This window comes from Chenopodium quinoa, unplaced genomic scaffold (genome assembly GCF_001683475.1).
Source record: "Chenopodium quinoa cultivar QQ74 unplaced genomic scaffold, ASM168347v1, whole genome shotgun sequence".
Classification (NCBI taxonomy): Eukaryota; Viridiplantae; Streptophyta; class Magnoliopsida; order Caryophyllales; family Amaranthaceae; genus Chenopodium; species Chenopodium quinoa.
Window position 1 is genome coordinate 782,108 of NW_018742211.1, and position 22,800 is coordinate 804,907.

At 33.7% G+C, this 22,800-nt stretch overlaps 1 protein-coding gene across 1 annotated transcript; it reads right to left on the reverse strand.

Moving 5' to 3' along the window:
* Window positions 1–1,772: 1,772 nt before the first annotated feature.
* LOC110733906 (bifunctional D-cysteine desulfhydrase/1-aminocyclopropane-1-carboxylate deaminase, mitochondrial-like) lies at window positions 1,773–15,516 on the reverse strand. Its single transcript, XM_021913985.1, has 10 exons — window positions 15,266–15,516; window positions 15,082–15,147; window positions 12,856–13,050; window positions 12,658–12,768; window positions 10,214–10,305; window positions 7,957–8,049; window positions 3,950–4,007; window positions 3,747–3,860; window positions 2,923–3,020; window positions 1,773–2,123 (listed from the first exon to the last, which is right to left on the reverse strand). Exons 1-10 carry the CDS (start codon window positions 15,482–15,484, stop codon window positions 1,919–1,921), a joined length of 1,251 nt encoding a protein of 416 aa, XP_021769677.1. The 5' UTR covers window positions 15,485–15,516; the 3' UTR covers window positions 1,773–1,918.
* Between the last annotated feature and the right edge of the window lie 7,284 nt (window positions 15,517–22,800).

A 22,800-nucleotide genomic window follows, 5' to 3' on the forward strand; every position in this document is an offset into this window, starting at 1 on the left:
AAACAAATGTTTAGCCTACAACAATTGCTCACTTCCTAATCCTAAAACCAACAAAGATAACCTATTACATAGAACCAATACATAAGAGAGTAGCAAAGCAACTAATCCTAAGAAGTCAGCAACAGTCACATCCCCTTGCACATGTGTAACGCCATCCAGCAAACACGTGTACACAACAAATAAAGATAAAGATTAATCAGCACAATCCAGCCCCACAAACAAAAAGATTAATAAACTTAATCCAGCCCCACAAACAAATCCATGGTATAACACTGTACAATCGGAAGTTAACGATTATGCCAAGAGCAGAGGCAGATGATTTAATCAAGGGCCGCATAGTACTTGCATTTTTTTTAAGGTTAAAATGGTCAGCACACTATTACTAAAGGAAAACATCCAATAAGTTCTCACTTTTAATAGTTATAAATATAGATTTGAGCCACATCATTGCTGCCGTTTTCTGAGAAGGGGTTGCAACCAATTTGCCTTACTCCAGCCAAGAAGAACAACCTTAGCCCTTGATCATATAATGCCTATATAGAAGGTGAGACAGTGTTAATGGCACCGTTCACATGTACTCTTATTTCTTAGAATAACATTGTTAAGTAAATCAAGTCCTACTGTCCAAGAAAGGTTTAGTTGCTTTAGACAATCATGTCAAATTATTAAGAAGACTACTGTATGCAAAACAAACATGTTAATACTTCCACTACTACAACGAGTAACTCATAGTTGATCTCGAGGATCAATAAACACCCTAATTCGTTCATATCTTTGTGATATTTAAGGAATTTGTGTTGATACGTAAGTTTGGTGTAACCTTAGAAGGCATGGATGGTTATGATAGTACCTCGAGTGTATAAAGGATATCTTACTATTTGTCCCCTCATGGGTATAAGGGTAGTTCGGAAGAAAGAGATAAAGTACGGAGTATATAAATCGTACCTGAATTTGCTTTGTTTATTAATTGATGACAATAGCAGCATAAATTTGGGGCTTGAATTTTGACTGACTTGGGTAAGTTGGATTGAGGTAATTGTTTATATAGTCATTGCTTCCCAGTATAACCACTGCCAAAGCCTTTGTAAGGTATTGTTGCTACTCCGTCTCATTCATATGATTCTGCATATGTCTCTTAGTGATTCCGAAATTCCGAACCTGTAGACCGAAGCTAAACCTCCCTCCCTGTCACAATTTACACTTCTCATGAGCTTTTTGCAAAGTAAATCAGACCAAATTAGAGGAAAAACATGTCAAATATGATAGTGATAAAATGTTATTACACTTGCTAAATAAATAATAATACAAAACATATTGTTTTGGCATAAAAAAGTGGAAAAATGAGAAATATTCAAATATATTTGTTGTATGGTTGAAAATAAATAAGCTTGGGGGAGAAATCGTTTCCTAATCAATTGTTGTTTGATTTGAAGGTGGTAGTTTATTGAGTTTGAATTCACAAATGATCAACCTTGCCTCACTTTTAAGTCCACTTCCAATTTCCAAATTTATTTCCATACCCCTATCCCTAGCCAAAACTCTTGAACCCTTTTAAAGAAGACCTTCCGACCTTAGTGGCGGTTGAGTCATTACCGGTAGAAGGAGATCAAATCAAGCCTATTGAGCGAGCTAGTGAAGCCAAGACGGCAAATAAATTAAATGTTTTTCATATTTATTTCTTCCGGTTCCTTCGAGGAATCTCGAAATATTACCATGAAACCTCATGCCTCCACAACAACCAAACGCTGCAAAAAGCAGAGGAAAGCAGGAAATTGACATGGTTCGGGCGAACCAAACATCTTTATTGATACGATGGTAAGCTTAATCCAAATGTTCTAAACATAGTACACCAATCATACAAAGAGCTAGTTCGCCAATATGAAAAATGATATACTTCATATAATTGAAATTATTTGCTTCAAAACATTTTCCCAACACCATCTTGCCGGGGTACAGACTCATGGAGCTCCATTTGCTGCCAATTTCCAACCATTGCTGCCAACTCGCTAGTCTTATCAAACAGGCCAAGCAGGCCACCCGTATGTATAAACAGGATCCTTCTTCCTTGCCACTTCTCAGGATTTTCAGTCATATCTTTCATCAATCCAAAAGCAGCTTTTCCACTGCAAGTGATAGTCAAGCAGCTTAATTTACACTTTCATAACTATACTTAATGCACTTGACATATCTACATGAATTTTAGATAGGAATTTATTGTCAATTTCGCAACTCAAAGTAGAACACTAACTCAAGAAGATACGAAGGATAAAACTCATACAGATGCACAACAAATAGAAAGAAGAGTGTCATAATTTCAATCCTACGTCCATCTATAACTAATTTTAACACACTTTCAAAATAAATAGAACTTTTAACAAACTGAAATGATGGCTCTTAACAGCTGCTTCTGTTAATAAACGTTTTACTCACAATGGTTGTTAAATTGTGAATTTTAACCATCTGATGTACTATAGCTTTTCAGAGAAAACATAGAAACACTTTACAAATTGGCTTTCACAAAATCAAACAACGCTAATTCATAATTATATTACGAGCATGAAGAACTAAGAGTATGATCAAAGCACATAGCATTACCTTTTGCATTTGAATATTTAAAAAAAGAAAACTACTCCCTACATTTGACTTTGTTAATTCTGTTTACTATCTCTATAGATCCCAGTACAAAGGAAATCTAATACTCTCCCAATAAATACACGGGGAAAAACTCATATGGAGTTATATTTGATTGGTCACGATATGTAATTTCGTAGCATCAACCTTTTTAAGATTTTTTATATACGTATTTGAAAATTTGCTTATTTGTTTGCACTGGAAACTGTGAAAAGCGTGACAAGAGTAACAAAAAGAAACAAAGGAAATGGCAATATGCAAAGATAATACTTTTCTAATGTCTGTACATACCTGTAAACTGGATCAAGAACAACACCAGTAGCAGATGCAATTTCTTTGACAAAATTAAGCTCCTCCTGTGTGTTGATTGCATAACCCAGACCTTTTACCTGGGGATTTGTACAACATCAGCAATCAATTATATGAAGTATCAAGAGGATCACATACATTATGTTTAGAGGTTTCTTGATACATCATTAATGACCGGAATTCACATTTAAAAACCACATTTAGCCCCCACAAAGAGCTTAACAAACATAATCCTCAACTACATACCCCCAAAAGAACGGAACTACACCAAATTGAGAAATTGCATCATTCATCACATGCTCCTTAATTGACTTTCCCTCTAAAAAGGTATATCCAAACATGGCAGATAGGAAAAATATTTTTATTACTTTCAATCATCAGCAACAAAAGCCAGCTTTCCTGTCTGGAAACGCACATACAAATATCCACGTATATGTAAAGTAATAGAAATGCAATACTTCAGTCAGCTTACAAATAGTCATCAGAATCTCTATCAAGAATTATAATCAGAGAGGCAGATAAATAACCTGGATCTCAAGTGTGCATTTTTATATCCAACAAAATGTTAATTAAATGGAAATTGAATTGGAAATGTAGTTCTAGTACTTTTGCAAGGATTATCCATCCTTTTTAAAAAAAAAAGGCACATAATCCTCCTATCAGTTAAGTAGAGAAACTAGTCCATAGTTTTAGTAAGAAAAAGTAACTTTATTCTGTGTTCACAGAAATTTTACATCAATCAAACATTGAAACAAATAAATAAAAAGAGAGAAATAAAATTGTTTAGGCCAAAAAAGCAGATATACATTATAAATGTTTACGATGTCACGAGAGCTAATGCCGGCCTTAAGTCCATCGAGGAGACCTTGAACAAAGTTATAGAAGTAATCTGGATCGTCACAAACTGAAAATGCATGAACCTGCAGAGCCAAGCTACCTAAGATTATCAAGTCCAAATTTGGTAACCTCAAAATCATGAATGACAGACAGCTTGACAAGAGAGACCTACCTTTGCCTTCAAATTACTGAGCCATGCTCCCAATGACAGACCAGCAATTGTACCCCCACTGACCATAATGTAAATTTGAACGATATTAATAAATTATTATCAATCAAATTCACAATGGCATATTACTTGAGCTTTATTCAGATTTTGGAATGTCTCATATTTTTTGATAAGAAAAAAAATTTCAATGGACAGTAAAAAAAAAAAAAGCCACAAAAGAAGAGGGGCAGAAGTCAACCAAAAATCAAGGCAAAAAAAAAAAAAAAAAAAAAAACAAAGCACTCCCTCTTGCAATATACTTTGTATCCTATACTTGCAACACCTTATTGTCACGTTATTTGAGGAAGTGAAGAGAAAAAGTAAAGGGACATATTAACGTATAAAATTTAAATCCTAACAACTCAACATTTTCTTCTTATCGATGGTAAAATCATTCCGTTTACTTTGTCCATTTACCTAGTATAATATCTTCCTTAAAGTGCGTGCCAAAGTGGTGTGTAGCTACCAAATAAAAATGGAGGAAGTATAAGAATGGGACGTGTTAGAGAATACTCCAGGCCCCCAAGTACATGAGCCAAATTGAAGCTAAATTTATCGCAGCTTTCATAAAGAACCGCAGTAGGCTCCAAGCGCCACATATTAGGAAAAAAGTATTCTGCCACAAAAACTTCTCCTTTTGCCTTCTGAACTCCAAATATGTATCTGGAGATGACCCCAATGAAAAAAAGCACTCCAATGAAATCTGACAATGCCAATGACTATTTTCAAAGATAGAATGACATAAACATATGATTCCCTGTCTCCTCAGTTCTCACTGAAAGACATAAAGGCAGTGTTTGTTTAGGGGGATAAAAGGAAAGGGATAGGATTAAGGGGATGGGATATCATAGTTGTGATGTTTGTTTAGAGGGATGGGGATAGGGATAAAATCCCTTATCCCACAAATCCTATGCCTAGGGAGGGGTGGTATAAGGAAGAGGGACAAGTATTGGGAATAACAAGACCTGTATGCCCTTAATTAAAAGTAATCAAGGAGGAGGAAAGAATTAGTAGGGTATATTGATAACTTTTCTACTTATCTCATTCCTATTCCTATTCATACCAAAGATGGTATAATACATATTTTATTCTTATTTCAATCAACAATTCCCTATCTTGATCCCACACTCTTATCCTTCTTATCTCTATCCCTTATGCTAATTGCCCCAAAAGTACACACATGCGGAGAAAACTTTGTCAGGCGTTACACAATGCATGAGTTTGTTTAAAATTCAAAATGCCTCACGTATGCAACCAATATGATTAGCAGTTATTTTGGAGAGTTTAAGGACTCGATAGGCATTACCCATACTAGCAATTTGCACCCAGGTTTTGCTTTAAAAAGTCCATACCATATTTGGCTGCAAGCACGATTTGTCAAGAAAGCAATTTGAATGGTTAAAAAACAAAGTACTCCCTTTGCTCACTACAACTTCTTATTAGATTTGGGCAAGTATATTAAGGGGTTTAGTAGGGTGGCACTCTTTTTGTAGATAGAGGGGGATATAAAAGTAAAAATAAAAATTTTGGAATAGAAAAGCTGTTGGGTGCCTGGTGGGCCCACAATATGAAATAAAGAGTACCAGTTTTTTAGTGAGTCTCAGTTTTTGCTCTTTTTGGACCGTTGTGATAAGCATTGTCAAATGACTATCTTTAGCAAAGGATGATGCCAACTTGCCAAGGCACAAATGATATCAACAAGAAAATATATGTAGCCTCTAAGAAAGGTCACTCGTGGAAACTAAGTCATGGTGGCTTAGTTTCACGGTCCGGATGTTTTGATTTGATTGTGCTGCGCTACCTTAGCAGTGGTGCAAGCCTTGCACAGAAATGGACAAGGTGATCAAGAAGAAACACAAGCGAGCATCAGATTATTCTAAATGCATTCTAGCCAATTGGAGAAAAGAGTGAGTGAGGTGGACACAACTGCCAATCACTGAGTTTCTACAGCTTTAGGTGAGTTTGGAGTTTCTACATGCATTGACACAATATCTATAAAGGTCTAACAACAACACAAGCATTATAGCAAAGGCAACACTGAGAGGAAGCTTGGGTTTTCATTGATCACTGCTACCTAAAGAGCTTCGTTTTGGATTTACATGATGTTCCCAGTGTAGCTCATCAGATTGAAAAATTCATAATGATATATTCTAAGGCCTAGAAAACATAAGCAAAAGACCTACAAAGCATTTAATACATTCAAAGGAGGTTGGATTCTATCTATGCAGCAGTATGGTAAACCAATGCCTCCCCAAAACCCATAGTGCTCACATTGAGGATCTTTTGCTTGGAAACAAGGATATCACTATCACAGTCCTTAAGCAGTGCAAGTTGTGCCACACTCATATTAAAGGAGAAAGGTCGCACACCAATCACAAATAAAGGCAATAAGAAGTAAAATCTAATATTTCCTCGGTTTAACATTAATTGTAACATGACAGTGGGCACAGAGATTAAGAAAAAGGGAGTTAATGGGTTTTGGTCCCCACATGGGGTATGAGAGTAGACAAAGAAGCCTTGCATAATGAAAGGGGATCTAGCAGTTTTTGATCCACACATGGATTACCTTTGGTATTTTGCTAGGGAAAAATTATTAAAATTAGTAACTTTGCAACTAAATAAACATCCATTTTAGGGAAGTATTGCAACTAAAGAGACCAAAGGAAGTAGATTGCAATAACATTTTTGACTAGTGCTTCACAGTAGCAATTTTGCAAATGGTGTTTGGTTATAAAAAAGTTGATTTGCTGCTGTGCTGACTCCTAACTCCTCAAGCAAAGCTAAAGGTTATTCCCTGCAGAATATCTAAAATAATTTGTCACAGATTACTGAATGGTAAGTGAAGAAAGAAACTAAGGATAAGACTAAGAAGAGACAATGAGAAATAGAAAGGTCAACAAATATGTACATACAGAAACATGGAGAGAACTGGTGAATATGCTGTGAATGACAGAAGATATGATTATGGCCTGAATTTTAGTTGTATTTTTGTGCACTTGGAAGTCTTCTCCACATACTTTTGCAAATGCGTTACTAGGAAAAAGAGAATTTTTATTAGTTTCTTTGTGGATATGAGTGGACTAGATAATGGTGAATTTAAAAATATCAAATTGTCAATCTCAAACTTATACAAAAATGCATAATTAATTATTTTAATATCAGATATGTATACTATCAAGAGTATCCTATTATTTTGGAATTTGGAAGTGACTTGATTCATCAAGATCGGGTGGCTTTCTAAGCTTCCTAGTGAACTTATGCGCAAGCATTTATTTCCTTTTGTAGAAATATGCAAGACTATCTTTACCTTAAGAAAATAAGCATCAAGAAAATTGTGTTTTAACAAGGGCATCATAAAAGGTCAATTTACAACAATATAAGTTCAAATAAGTTCCAATATAAGCTACAAAATTTTAAGTAAGTCCAGTGAATGAGTTTTCAGGTGATAAGAATGAAGCCAAAGGAAGCTCCTATACTTTTGAGTTAAATTATGGTTTCTATTTAATCAACACTCTGTTATGAAGTAGAATATAGTAGCTACCAAAACAGAGAGATTAAGGACACAAAACTGAGACTAGGAGAGGAGGGATTAGGAAAGAACAAGCAAGATATGTTTTGATAAGGTAACTCATCACCAATTACAGCTTAGCCAGTCTTTTGAGAGGAATGATACTCTCCCCATGAACAATCTAAAAGCTAACTAAAATGCTCAATAATAATCATAATTGCCTTCTCTCTCGCTGATTTCTTCTTTATATAGCACTTCTATGTTTACGAGCTTACTTTCTTCTTCAAGTTTATTTTACCAATAATCGCATTGCCTACAATACCCCCTCCCCCCAGGCTAGTTCATTTTATAACTCTATCTCTGTCTGGATCTAATCTAGAAGACATAAATCACTAAACATGAATCGGAAATCTGGACTGAATCAAGTCTCAAGATTTGTAGAAGATTGTAGTATTGTACAGACCTGCCACATGCTACAACAATGTCATCAAAACTTCTCGATTCTGCAACATTTTGAAGCTGCTGCTCTATTTCCCTGATCGCCTCGATATAACCCCTGAAAGTCAACAGAAGCACAAGAGCTGATTCCAATGTCACAACATTAAAGGACAAACAAAACATGCATCCTTTTTATGCGAATAGACATACAAAACAAGGATGGCAGAAACAATATGAACATTTAAACAGTAACTGTTTGAAAAATCAAATTTAGGATACATTCTTCTGGTTATACTCGAAGTGAGAGACAAGAATTAATAATGGACAGTAACTAAAGAGATTATATACAATCTCGCTGTGTTCAAGTGCTATGTTCTGTGACAGGAAGCAATGGCAGAACATAGGATCACCCATTGAACTCAACCACTTGAACAAATATAGTTCCATTGTAAGTAAAACCCCACATTTTTATTTAAATAATCATTTGAGACAGGATTGATATTCATATGTATTCTTAAAGTAAAATCATATTTGCAATAGAACTTCATTTCTTGGAAAGATTAAGTTGATTTCAGAAAGAGCTTACGTATGATAAAAAATATTTCCAAAGAAAATTATGACAGATTGAATATAATAACGAATTTATGAGAAATAGCTATGTATTCCCTCTATATACTTTTTTATTTGACCGGCACATTTGCCAACACGACACTTTGACCAATAATAACTTTGATACTTTATAACTAATTAACTATACATTGAGATGATTCTATGTCTGATCTTATGTATAAAGCATAAACATAGGTCAAAGTGGTGTACGTGAATAGTACCAAAGTCAAACTAGGGCACTTAAAAATACGAAAGGAGTAGTAGTTTTATACATAACATGAAGAATACAATTCGAGAATTTATATAACATTGATAGAGTGGAAGATAAATTTTATTTTCCTACTACCAATAGACTTGCTCCATAATAAGAAAACACACAAGACTTAAGAAAAAGAGAGGAGACAGATTGGAGGATGAGTGTATAAGGTACTATATGAGACAACTCAAAAAGAATTCTTGCTGCTGATCATGCTTTTTTCACTCTTCCTTTTCCTCTTTCCTTTAAAATTTTTAGCTATAAATTTAGTCAAAACAAGAGAAACACACCATTTTTTTGGTAAACTTTAACTTGTCTTCATTTATATGTTGACACAACTTAAAGTGTTCACACTACTTTTAATCCTTTTTATAACGGTGCCAAGTCAACATGTTGCAGTTACTTTCTTTTGGAGAATGCGATGAGGCACTGAGGGTTCATCACCTTTTCTTTGTCTAGGGAAGGTGCACCAAGACTAGGCGCAAGCTTTTTTTTTTTTTTTTTTTTTTTTCTTTTTACCAAAATTAGTTAATTACTACCTCCGTTAAGTATTAATTGCAACTTTGGGGTATTATTTGTGAGATATATAATACTTCAAAGTTGCAACTAATACTTAACGGAGGTAGTATTATAAAATGTGCCTCGCTTCAATGAGACTTCAATGAGGCACACTGAGGTGAAAAAAGGCACAAAACAATCCCTATCGCATCACTCTGCCTTTATTCTTTTTATACAATGGAGGGAGTATATTAAAAAGACCATAAATTTCTTAAGAAAAATCCTATTTAAATTTGATACATTGGAGCAAAATAAATACTTCATCCATTTTTTTAATACTTGTAACACTTCCCTAAAATGAAAATGTCACAATACTTGCAACACACTGTGATTGGAAAGTTATTTTGGGGAAAAGTTGTACTATTTTCTTTATTTAAACCTCATGACCCACTAAATTATACTCCTAACAACCTCTCACCTCATTTTAAAGTGTATTAAATCTCGTGAACCCCAATTTTAAATACCGTGAAAAAGTGTTTGTTGCAAGTATTAAAAAATGGAGGAAATATATTATTTGTATTACAAACTAACCTAGTACTTCTATTTCTGACATATGTGCAATGAATACTTGAAAGTTATTTTGAGATAAAATTACATATTTGTCCACTCCCTTCACCCTGAAAAGAGTAATAAATGAATGTTGCCTTAGCCAAGGATATCAGGTTATATTTTCTCCTTTTCTTGAAGGACTATGTCAAGTGAAAATTCATGAACAGAATGTTACCACTGTAGACATGTGTCATTTTCTTCCACAGGAACCTACAATAGAGAAGAGGACTGTAGTATTTTTATAGGGCTTATAGTTGATCACTTATTCTTAGGCATAACATCTAACTCAAAGGAACCAATAGTATCTCACCAAGTTCCCAGAGAGTTTGAACCTCCAACAGGAATAACATATGGTTTTCTTCCTTCACTTATCAGCCTTTCTTTCAGCAAATTCGTCAAAGCCTGCATGAATGACAAAGATGGCCCCCATATCATGTTTATTTAGGCTATTGATCTATGCTTTCCAATTTTCCCATAAGCTTGTATGCAGGAGAAAGGATACTGAATAAAATCCAATTTTCACATAAGCTTGTATGCAGGAGAAAGGATACTGAATAAAATCACAAGCATGAGCTGTACACAGAAAATTCAGTAGTTGCACTTCAAATCATACTTAATAAGGTTCTACAGAGAGAACATAAAACTGTACATTCCAGCCTCACAGCCTTTCAGGTAATTGGACAATGTACACCTATAGCAATAACAGAATGTGAAAAATTATAGCAGCACATACTGTTAGTTTTCAAATACGAGAGAACTATGTCATCTCACATTCTTAATTTACCTTGTCTGCTTATCATATGAAGAAAGAAGGTGTTGGAGACAATGAAAAGAAGCATCACAATTGTACTTTTATTTTTGTAAATTTGCAATAATAGCCTTTACACTGATAAACCATACCGCCCAATCCTTATTACTACATATTTACTTCTAACTTCCTCACCATCCCCTTTCCCTCCCCCCCCCCCCCACCACCACAACTCACGAGTTGCATAGTTTTAACCATTCATTGTTCAAATCATCGTTGAGTTCTCATAATGGTTGATTAAATAATTAATGAATATTTGTGTTTTAAGAAGTCTCTCATTTTTTTGTGCTCCCATTTGAAAATATGAATCCCTCATATCTAAATCCCCTCATTTCAAAATTGGTGTAGTTTATAGAATTTAGTGTCTTTGTCAAGTTAATCTTTCCTTATTTTTCACTGCTTTTATTTGTTTTAAATAACTTGTTGTGTATAGTTTTTCTCCTTGTTTTCTCTTGGTTTAACCTTTCCTTGTAGCTTGAGTTTGAAGCTTTGTAATGGCGATGGAGAAAACCAAGAGTTAGCATGCATCCAAAGCTTCCGGGTTATGCGGTGAGATCTTTCTATTTAATCCTTTACTTTTGTTTGGTTACATAATTTTAGAATAGTTAAGAAAAGAAGTTGAATGGTTCGAGGTTGAACGCAAAATATGTTTGAGGATCTAAGTTGATCATTGGTGATGTTGTCAGGATCCTTTATTTTATGTCGATTGAGAATTAATTGATTTTCCTTGATTCTTAGAGCTATAACTTCCAAATATTTGCAATTATATATTCATTTACTTGCATCGCTTGAGCCATTCTTGTGTTAATTAGTTTTCCTTCTTAAAAATCTTTAAAAAAAACATAAAATAAAATAAAAATTTATGTGATTTTAATCTTTAATAATGTTGAACATTACTTAAATAAATGCTCCTTTGTCTGACAAAAGACTCCCTATATGATAGAACATGCGGGTTCCCTAAACTCTATGCATTTGAGTGATGAGTAGGGGGGTACCTTTAGATTAGATGTGAATATAAGACCAGACAACTTTAAGGTTGTGTTAATTTTAAATGCTTGAGATGACCCATGTGAAACCGGAGGACTCTAATAAGGTGATTCCGATAGCATCTTTGACTAATTTGACCCCTTGACTGGTGCCATGTCTAGGATGTTGGTAGTTGTCTTGGAAGTTACTTGTATGACTTACGGTTCCATGAAACATACATGAGGGAAGACCCTAACATTGAATAAGAGCTTCTAAAATGAAAAAACCAAAAATAGCTGTGCAAATTGTCACATCTTTAGCATTTTGAGAAGAGTAGTGGGTTAGCCTCTTTAGAAACCCTCACGAAAGCACACCCATCCTTTAGAGTGATCTAAGGTTTATGCTAAAAACAATCATGATTCCCACAAAAGCGGACATAAATATTGTTAGGTTTTACCTTCTTTCTCTCAAAGTTTTAGTTTACTTGCTTGAGGACAAGCAAGAGTGTAGGGGAAGTTGATGAGTGGCATTTATGGCAAGCAACTATTTCATTTGGTCGTTAGAAGTTTAGGTGATGAATAAGGTTGAGTGGCCTTCCATATAATTCTAGGTCAAAAAAAGAAAATTCACGCATCAAAGACACTAAATTTTAGTCTCCAAAGAGCCTAACATGTATGATCTATATTTCTAAGCCAAAAGGTTGATAACACTTTTCCAAGAAAAAAGAGAAAAGGGCAGTAGATGAGTGCATCACTATTGTGAAACATATAAGGCCGTTACTGAATGATGTTGCTCAAAGATAATAAATCTACTTTCAATCATAAACAAGTCAAACTGTCACTCAGCAAGATATAAATCTTTGATTAACTAAACTTTAAGTTTGACTAGAGTTCAAATTACTCAAAAAAAACAAATAGAATAAGAAGCCAGAACAAATAAAAGAGATAACAAAGCCAAAAACTGTGAAGACTCCAATATACCACACTTCCAATTTTTGCGTATTCTTCTTTTGAGACAAGTTCAACATGAGCTCCAACTAAGCGTTCAACCAACAGATTGCCAGTTAATCCTGGATCCTTATCCAAAAGCGCCTGGGACCATAAGCTTTGAGTTAAAAATAACAATAATTACAAAAAATTACCAAGATTAAAGCATAGATTTCAATGAAATTGGCGAACCTTGGAGGTACGTAGTATAAGAAAACAGTCAAGATTCAGATACTTCGCAGCCACTGCAGTTGCACGACAGTGGTTACTCTGGATGCCGCCAATTGTTATAATACAATCAGCACCCTGTGCAACTGCATCTGCCATCAAAAACTCCAGCTTTCTTACCTTGTTACCACTCAACTGCATACCTGAGAGATCATCACGCTGTAAACAAATAGATGTTATTGTCAGATCAAATGGTATGTGTGATTCCAAAACAGAACAGAGTTTTACAGACGAAGAAAATGGGAATAGGAGAATATCAACTGAACTTTGGCGGTTGAAGTTTAGGAATTACAAAAGAGTAAATTGCATCCACTATATATTGATGCTAGGGTTGACAAAGAAAACAGACTAAGCCTGCCCTGAAGAAAGAATTGAATCATTAACTGCCTTAAGTAGCAGGAAGCCAGGAACACAACCAAATTTGCAAGACATACGTTACAATATCATTACTTTGGCATTGGTAGTCCTACTCAATCACTATAAATAAAGTTTAACATCTGCAAGGGGATAACGTCATCTTAGTAAGGGCATTAAAGCTCAATAACTGTGTTCACCACGCAGGTAAATACCCATCTTAGAAGAATTACAGGACTTCATAGAGAAAGAAAAACCAAACTTTATAGGCTGGATGTTTTAAAGTTAGATAATTTCTTACTAGCTTATTATCCCATACATCCTATGTTTCACATTCCGCAGTACAATTAACTAAGAAAAAAAATCCCTGTATTTAGCTTCCAGAATGACTACGATACAGGACAAGTGAGTGTATAAAGTGAAAGATTAATGACTATTTGTAGATCAAGTCATTGCCTATAAGGTAGAGGTTATATAAAACCATAGGTGACATTCATATTCATGCAAAGGATTTGTTTAATGTTTTAAGGTAGAGGTGAGCATATGTAAAACCATAGGTGAGATTCATATTTTCCTAAAATAGTCAATGAGATTGAAGGAAAAATAGAGAGTTCCTTTATCTATATTACAGTATACCATTGGAAGAACCTATCTTTTGTGGATAAGGACCATAATATCAAAACCACTGATAGCAAGAGCTGCCGTTAGCTAACCACCAATGGAATTTATACTATGTGAAATTTGATCTGCAAGACTTAAATATATAATGATAGATTGGATTAAGGTCACATCAATCCAAGCCTCATCACTTTTACCACTGCCATGGTGAAGAGATCACTCACCAAAATTAATGATATGTACATATGTGTGTGTGTACTGTACCAAAGAGATTAATGACGCCAATATAGCCACTATAAATGATAGCCTCACATTAGAATTACTTTTATACATAGTCAAAAGAGCACATGACGCAAATTAGATCATAACAAAATGGTAATTCTTAGATTGGTCCACCTTATTAGAAGCTATAATTAAAACTTAACACACTTATCACGTGATTTATATAATTTTATTTATATCTAGAGAAATAGGGTAGAAAATGATTAGGAATATTTGTCAACGTTCCAATCTTAACAAAAATTCGAGTACTATGATATATCTTAAAATAGACACCTTTTAGCCAGCTAGCTGAGTTAGTTTAGATAAATGGTAATAGTTGATCCGAAGGCCACTTTTCCCCATGATCTTTTAGCAAAGAAGCATGATAACTAATCAATATAGGAAAATCGACAATCATGGTGGCAAAGGCAGCATATAAATGATTATAAGACTCCTATAAAAAATGGGCACTGAAGAACCAAAGCCATCGTTGCCACAAATATAAAATAGTATGCCATTGGATTGGCTTTTTCATAATTACAAAGGACTAAATAAAGATGGCTATATAAATTATGTGCATTCCCTATTCATCATGCAGTACCAGGCAGTGATTACATGTCATATTCAATATGAAACAACGAGTAATTGAATGAGTAAGGTTGCATACATCCAACCCCCTTCAACGGCATGGACAATCACCTCTTTACAGACACTGGGATAATATTAGGTTGTAGTTCCGGTTTTCTAATCGACGAAAAAAAGATTTAATTCTCTTTTGCTTCACCAAGCAATCCAAGTAAATTTCATCAAACAATTTACAAATTCTTATAACCCATGAATCCAAACGAAACAACCCCAGATGCCAATCAACCAAATTAATCATAAAATTCACCAAAACAATCACATAAACTAAAATTAAAAGCAAAGAAACAATAAAATTAGGAAAAAAGACAATACCTTCAACCAAACTTCGATATTGGGGGGTAGATTAGGGAGATTCCACTTGTGAATTGGGGTAGGAAGCTGCAAAATATATGCTCAAGGTAAACCCAATTACACAATACAATCATGTGATCAATGTAAAGCCAATTACACAATACAATCAATAAAAGGGAGAAAGAAAAGAGAAGAAAGTGAGTACATGGGCAAGAGAGAAAGTATGAGAAGGAAGGGGGGAAAGATGAGTGGCCCAAGTAGGAGGATCGTAAGGTTGCTTAGCGAGGAAGCCGAAGCCGAAACCGGTGTCGCAAGCCATGGAATTAGAGCAGAAGATGCGGTGCTGCTGAGTATGAAGGTTGTTGCGAGTGGCTTTGAGGACTCCGAGCTGAATTGGAGTTGATGGTGCAGGTACTACTAACATTTGTGATGTGCACTAAAGAAAAACTGATGACTTGATGAGCATTTACAAGGTTAATATTGTGTTTTGTTTCATTTGATTTTTCACGGTCTCTAAGACGCATCTTAACAAGGTATATATCCATTTTTTTTTAAAACAATCAATTCATTAATAAAAAGCTGCATCTATCAAAGAAGTATGAATTATGTGATACATCTCTCGCACACATCGCTGGAATATATAGCCATTTCGGATAGACGGTTTAACGATTTGTTGTAGCTGTAAGGATGATTTTCATCTGGTCCACTTAAACTTATCTGAAAATTCGACAACTGTTGCGATCCCGAACAAATCTTTACCAACGAATTGATAATAAGACAAAAGATAATTACCTTTTTAATAAACCCTAACACACAAAAGAACCCTAAACAAAAATAAACAATTAAACTAACAAAAACTAACGACTCCGCCATAGGGAAACAAACGAACATCTACACTACTCGTGTAGATTTATTGAAACCTGAAAATAAAAACAAAGCAATTTAAGGGAAAAGGGTCGAAAATAGTCTAATTTCCGAAGAAATTAGACTATTTCCGGCTTAAATGACCAAAAAATTAGAAAACGCTAAAATAGAGAATGAGAGGATGAGACAAGAGGAGAGGAAAAACAGAGAGTAAGTCAGGAGTTTTTTCGAATCGCGAAATTATTTTTACCACCAAAACTTCTTATAACTTGCTTAGATTCTCTTAAATAAGTAAGGGGGTAATTTTTATAGGTTGAATTTTACTGGTGGATCAATTAAGGGGATAATTAATTATGTCAAGGGTAGTGGTGGAGGAAGAGAAAGGCAAGGAAGAATGAGATGAAATCATGGAATGACGTGAAGTAGGAGAAGGGAGCTGGATAATATATTAGGGGGGGGGGAATTACGCTAGGGGGTTAGGGTAACTATTACACCTATTTTGTGGGGAATACATATTACCCCTTGACAATTCTATCTCCAATCCACGCATTTCAAAAAAAATGTCTGATTTTTTGCTACATTAACTTTTATTCCCCTATTATTAAGGATCCAGGCATGCCCTTAAAGTTTTATTATACGACCAAATAAATATCTAAAAAAAAAATTTCACTACACGCCGTCAAAATAACCATTGAGTTAAATTAAATAATAAAAAATTCTTCGATTTCGTGCCGAATTATGTTCATTAATGGTTTTTTCCCTTAATGAAATTAAATTAGCAAAGCTTTTACTCTCCCACTCAAACTAGGAATTGTTGACTTTGAAATTAAAATAAGAAAGTTAACTTGACTTAAAAGTCTGTATCTAAACTATAATTGCCAATAATTATTTTTTTGATTAAAATACTCCAAAAATACCTTACAAAATTATTCAATTTAAATAAAGCATATAAAAATACGGGGTATTACATCTATCTTAGAGATGTTCACACTATTCAATTCTTGAAACTTTCTTTGTTCAAAACACTTCGATACAATTCCTTCTTGAACATTGTCAAGAGGGTTGCATTGAAACATTTTAAAAATCTAGATAACTATTATTGCACATGGGAAATAATTGATAATACAAAGGAAGTAGCAACCAGATGGGTTGTTTGTCATCATTTCAAAATCTAAGGAACCTAACATAGAGTCTTTGAGAATTATGAACAAGACTTTAGCTACAACCATTCTTGGAGATGCTATAAGTTGAGAGATATAAAGGGCAAGTTGGACCAGGTTTAATATGCAAAGAAAATATTTGTGGAGGTATCCATTTTTAAATTATGAGGCAATCTTAGTATCTAGAGATAGAGAAATTACTAGTTTAATTTCAAGTAAGGCTTTAATAAGGTTATGTAGAAGCATTTAGTATAAAGGAAGAAAGAATAATAGTTGTATTAAAAAAGATACTATGTAAATTAAGGTTTTATAAATATACTATTGAGATTTTTCTCATTTTAATTTGAACTATATTTTGTCGTCTCCCCTCCTTTTTTCTCTATTATGATTTCTCTCTTCTTCCTCAAAAACCAAATGATAAAAATTTGTTGTTCAAGGGGCTGTCACCAACATTTTGTTTGATGGTATGCCCCTGGATCTCTTGTTTTCCTTCTAGATTTCTTTGGGGCTACTCAATTGTGGGTTATTTCCACTTGTATATCTTGCCAAAGTTTGGGGCTATGCTTTTTTTAAACTTCAGGGAAAATTGATGAAGATTTGTGCAATGTCGCGATGGAGGTTAATTCTACATCTACAATCAATTGTATCAAAAATTGTTGATCTCAAAACTATGATAGTCGAAAGACCCCCTCGTAGAAGGTTGTATCAAATCGCGATGTGAAATAGGGTATTAATCAATGTCAGACCCGATTAGAATATTATTTGATCCAATTTTTATTGTATTTGCTAGCTTTGTTATATATAGTAGACGTCGTATGACTTTTCTATCAATGAATTAATTTTACTTTCTTAAAGAAAAAGGTTTTATAAATATTTGTCGCTTAGTTCTAGAGAATTGATAAAGTAAAGTTAAGTTTGAGTTGGCAAGTGTATTTTGAATTTGTCAAATGTTTATTGAATTTGAAAGTAAACTGCGCCTATTTAGGTGTAAGACTTAAGATTGTATTTCATGTAATCGAGCTATAGCATTGGATCCAATATTTAAGGAGTTGAGTGAAAAAAATGTAACTGGTGATATGGTGCCTATATATAGTTTACGTTATTACTTTTTTTTTAATGGATATGTTACTTCCTCCGTGTTTTTAATTGTACCATTTTAATTGGGCAAAAGTTTAACAAAGGAATAAATTAACAAAAATAAACATGTGACTACAAACCAAGGAAAGTGAGTAAAAGTGAAGTTAAAAGAGTAAATATCAAATGTGAGTAATTAGGGTTAAAATAAATATTTGGTGTGTAAATACAAACAAAAAGTGTATAGAAGTATAGAATAAGTAGTAATGTAGTGTTGTTATATATATGTGGTTACATAACATGGCAAATTCATGAATATTTTATAAATAATATTGGTACCATTGAGATGTGTAATGAACTTCTAATAGTGGAATAGTACTATAAATGGTTATAATGGTAATAAATATTATTGTTATAACGATTTACTTTTAAAGCTAATATATGTACTTCTAGGCTGTGGCATTGTGCCATTATTAGTGTAATGGTATAATTGAAGGATTTATGTCTTCGTTAAGTGCAATTACTAGATATATAAATGGGTCAAATTATGGAAATAATTAAGTTCGTCTATTTGGGTCGTCATTATAACATAGCTAGAGGTACTAACGATCTTTGGGCTAGTAAAATAGGCCAAATCTCAATTGGACAGATCCTATAAGGTCACACAAATGGCCTAGATTGAGCATAAGAGGAAGAGGCCCATGATGGGCCTTCTCCCTCTAGGTGGCCGGCCGTATGGAGGATTTTAGGTGGATTGGGCTTGCTTCCTAGTCTAGTTTTAATATGACTATAAATAAACTTGGTGCCTAAGGTTGAAAACAACATTCAGTGATCATTAAGTTGAAACCCTAATTAGCAAACAGTGGTATTAGTTAGCCTCTTGCATGAACATGCTTGATTATAATAATACGATTATTTGAAGTCCATGTTCATAATTTTTCAATTAAGAGGGATAAATTAATTTAATTATGGTTCAATTATTATATTAAATGTGATTTAACTCTTGGAATTGATTAAATGTGATTTGATAATGCTCAAAATAGCCATAGAAGGACCGAATTGTTGCCCTAGATTGTTCGAAAATTTCAAATACCCTAACCCTATTTTCGACTTTTTCGAAAATTCATAGCCCTAAATTTTGATTTTGTGCTTGTTTTTGGATTAATTCAAATTGTTTCATGCATAAAAATATTTTGTGTATGATCATCAATTTAATCTTAAGAGTTAGAATTAAATTGGGATTAATTTTATGAAGAACCCTAATTTTAAATTGAATAGGGATTTAATTTTATTTATTAGACCAATTTAATTCATTTTTACAAATGTTGTTTTAAATTCAAAAAAAAAGGTTTTTAGGGCGGCAACCGCGATTGGGTGGCGCTGCCACGATGGCTACCGTCGCTTGCTGGTCCAAGAAGGAGGGGAGGGGAGGGCAGGCAGTCCGAGAGTGGCTCGGCAGCAGCTGTGCAAGCGTTGCATGCTATTGCCTTGGCGGTAGTGGCTAGCTTCGGCTAGCCAACTACCGTGGCCAGCAACTGCATCACGATTTTTTTAAAAAAAAATAAAAAATTCTGTTTTTAAAAATATTTTCAAAAATAAAATCAGATTTTATTTTGGGATAAAATCAAATTTTCAAAAGTTGTTAAATTTGGTGATTATCCATAATTAAAGTGGTTAATTTTAGATAAAAGCAGTTAGGATATTTTGAGCATATTCCAAAAGGATAATAATTGATTTAAATAATCCCATAATTAGATTAGGAAATAATTGATTTTAAAACTCAAAATTCTTGTGTACAGCCGACTTACACTAACTTTAATGTAAGGCTTGATTCACACATGCCAATTAGAGTATAAATAGCGCTAAATCAGAGCCGCATGTAAAACATCGTCTTCTTCGAAATATTCTCTCAAATTCTCTACAAATTCTTTGTAAAACATCGATGGATTCCCTAATTCACAAATTATTACAATCTCAAAAACAAATTCAAGCTCCAATTTCAAACGATTTGCAAACTTCAGAAGAAATTAAAGTTGATTATGCAATTGATGTTGATTTAAACAACGATTCTATGCAACAAACCCTAAAATGCAGGCAATGTGGAAATAATATTGACCTAAATTGCAAAATCGATGACAATGCAATGCATCAAAACCTCAATTCGAGTACGTAATTTTGTATATGAATTTGTACAAATTTATCAAAAATTGGTAAACTGGTGATTGAATGAATTACGATCAATGCAGATTCATATGAGAGTAGAGTTCATCTCGATGAAGAACAAATCTCAGCTGATGAAGTGCAAATCTCGGCGGATGAAGAGCAAATCTCAGCGGATGAAGATTCAACTTCTGAAGGTACACATTAAGCTTTGAACAGTTGCAGAATTGTTTAAATTGAAGTTTCTATTTAATATTGAAAAGTAAAGTAAAATTAAAATTGCATACTTGTTAATTTATAGTGTAACTTTAAGAAATAGAAGTGTTACTTTAAGAAACATAAGTGTAACTTTAAGAAATATAAGTGTTGTTTTGTTTATGGCTTAAAAGTTATAGTTATTATTGTTAAAGTTACATAATATGGCTTAGAAGTTATATTATATAATTTAATAAAATAGTGAAGTTAGTGATAACACTATCAAAGTTACCTGATATGGCTTAAAAGTTATTGTATTGCTGAATTATAGTTACACTTTATTCATAAAACTTAAATCTACTATACTATTTGAATTTTAGTCATTGAAACCAATATTGATGTTGGGAGAACACTATTAGGCATCAGAACAAAAACCTTAGAAGAAATGCATGAGATTTACAAAAAACATGCATCAATTGCAGGATTTTCAGTAAGGAAACATAAAGGTAGGACTAGGGATAAAACTAGAAAAGTTATTATAGAGAAAGACTATGTTTGTTCTGCACAAGGTAAAACAAACACTGGGGAAAGAAAAAAGAAAAAAATAGAAGCAATTGTGGAGAATGTAGAAAAGAAAAAGAAAAGAAAACCAAGGCAAGTTCCTATCACAAGAACAGATTGTAGAGCTTGTACAAGAGTCAAGATGAATGAGGATGGATTGTTTGAAGTAGTACAACATGTTTTGGTACATAATCATGAACTCACAAGAAAACAATGGCACTATCTTCATCGATCTGAAAGGGAGATTACAGAAGAAAAAGGAAAAGTAATAGAAAACTTGCAAAAGTTAGGACTTTCAACTATAGACTCATATCGAGCTATGTGCAATAAAGCTGGAGGTGAAGAAAAATTAGGACACACAAAAAAAGACCATCTGAATTATTTGACAAGGTTGAAAATGAAAAATATTGAAGGTGGTGATGCACAAGCAGTCTCTGAAATAATGTACCAGGAACTTGCTAATGATCCTGAATTTTTCTTTAGATTTAGATTGAATAAAGAAGGCAAATTGAGAGCACAATTTTGGAGAGACTCGATGACGAGAGAAGATTATAGTATTTATGGAGATGTTGTAGTGTTTGACACTACATATAGGACAAATAGATACAATTTGATATGTGCTCCTATTGTTGGAATTAATAACCATTGGAAAAATTGCATGTTTGGGTGTGCTTTTATTAGAGAAGAGAAAATTTAATCATTTGTATGGCTTCTTGAGACATTCAAAAAGTCAATGGGAGGGAAATGCCCAATCTCAATCTTCACAAACCAAGATCAAGCAATGTGCTTTGCATTACAGAAGGTAACATTAAAAGTTATACATAAATGTACTAAAGTTACCTTGTTTCTATTGCGTAGTTACCTTTTTTTTCTAAAAATGTATCTGATTATAATTCAGGTCTTTCCAGAGGTTTGACATAGATTATGTATATGGCATTTGGAACAAAATGCTATTATAAGATTTGGATCATTGAAACGAGACAAGGATTTTAAGAGAACATTCTCCTACTGTTTGAAACGATGTGTAACTGAAGTTGAGTTTGAAACTGTATGGAACTCAATGATTGTGAAGTATAATTTACAAGAAGATAGTTGGTTCTAAAGAATCTATGATCTAAAAGAAAAGTGGTGTCCATCTCTAAGCAAAGACTTCTTCTCAATTGGTATCCTCTCTTCCCAACGAAGTGAAAGTACCAATCATGCAATTGGGTTTAGAGCAAATAGATCAACAAGCTTGACTGAATTCTATAGCATTTTCAAAGCTTGTATACAGCGTTGGTGAAGCACGAAAAAACATGATGAGTTCTCGTGTAGTAAATCAACTACATCATCAGCAATACCATTATCTGGTATGCTGAAACATGCATCAGAAATCTACACTTTGTCTTTATTCACAGATTTTGAAGAAGAATTTGGGTATTCCATTGCAACTACCACAAAATTGCTTTGGCAAAATGGTAGTACCTTGTTCTATTTAGTGGCAATTGAAAGTGAACCTTGGTCGCGACAAAAAGTCACTTTTGAATCTGACAGCAACCAAGTTAAATGCACTTTCAAGAACTTTGAAGCTTCTGGATGGTTATGCTACCACTACATTAGAATATTACACTTACGTTCAGTGATGAGAATACCAGATCAATATATAAAGAAGAGATGGACAAAGTTTGCAAAATCATCAATTTGGGAAAGACGTGACAATGAAGAACCTGAACAACATTAATACACA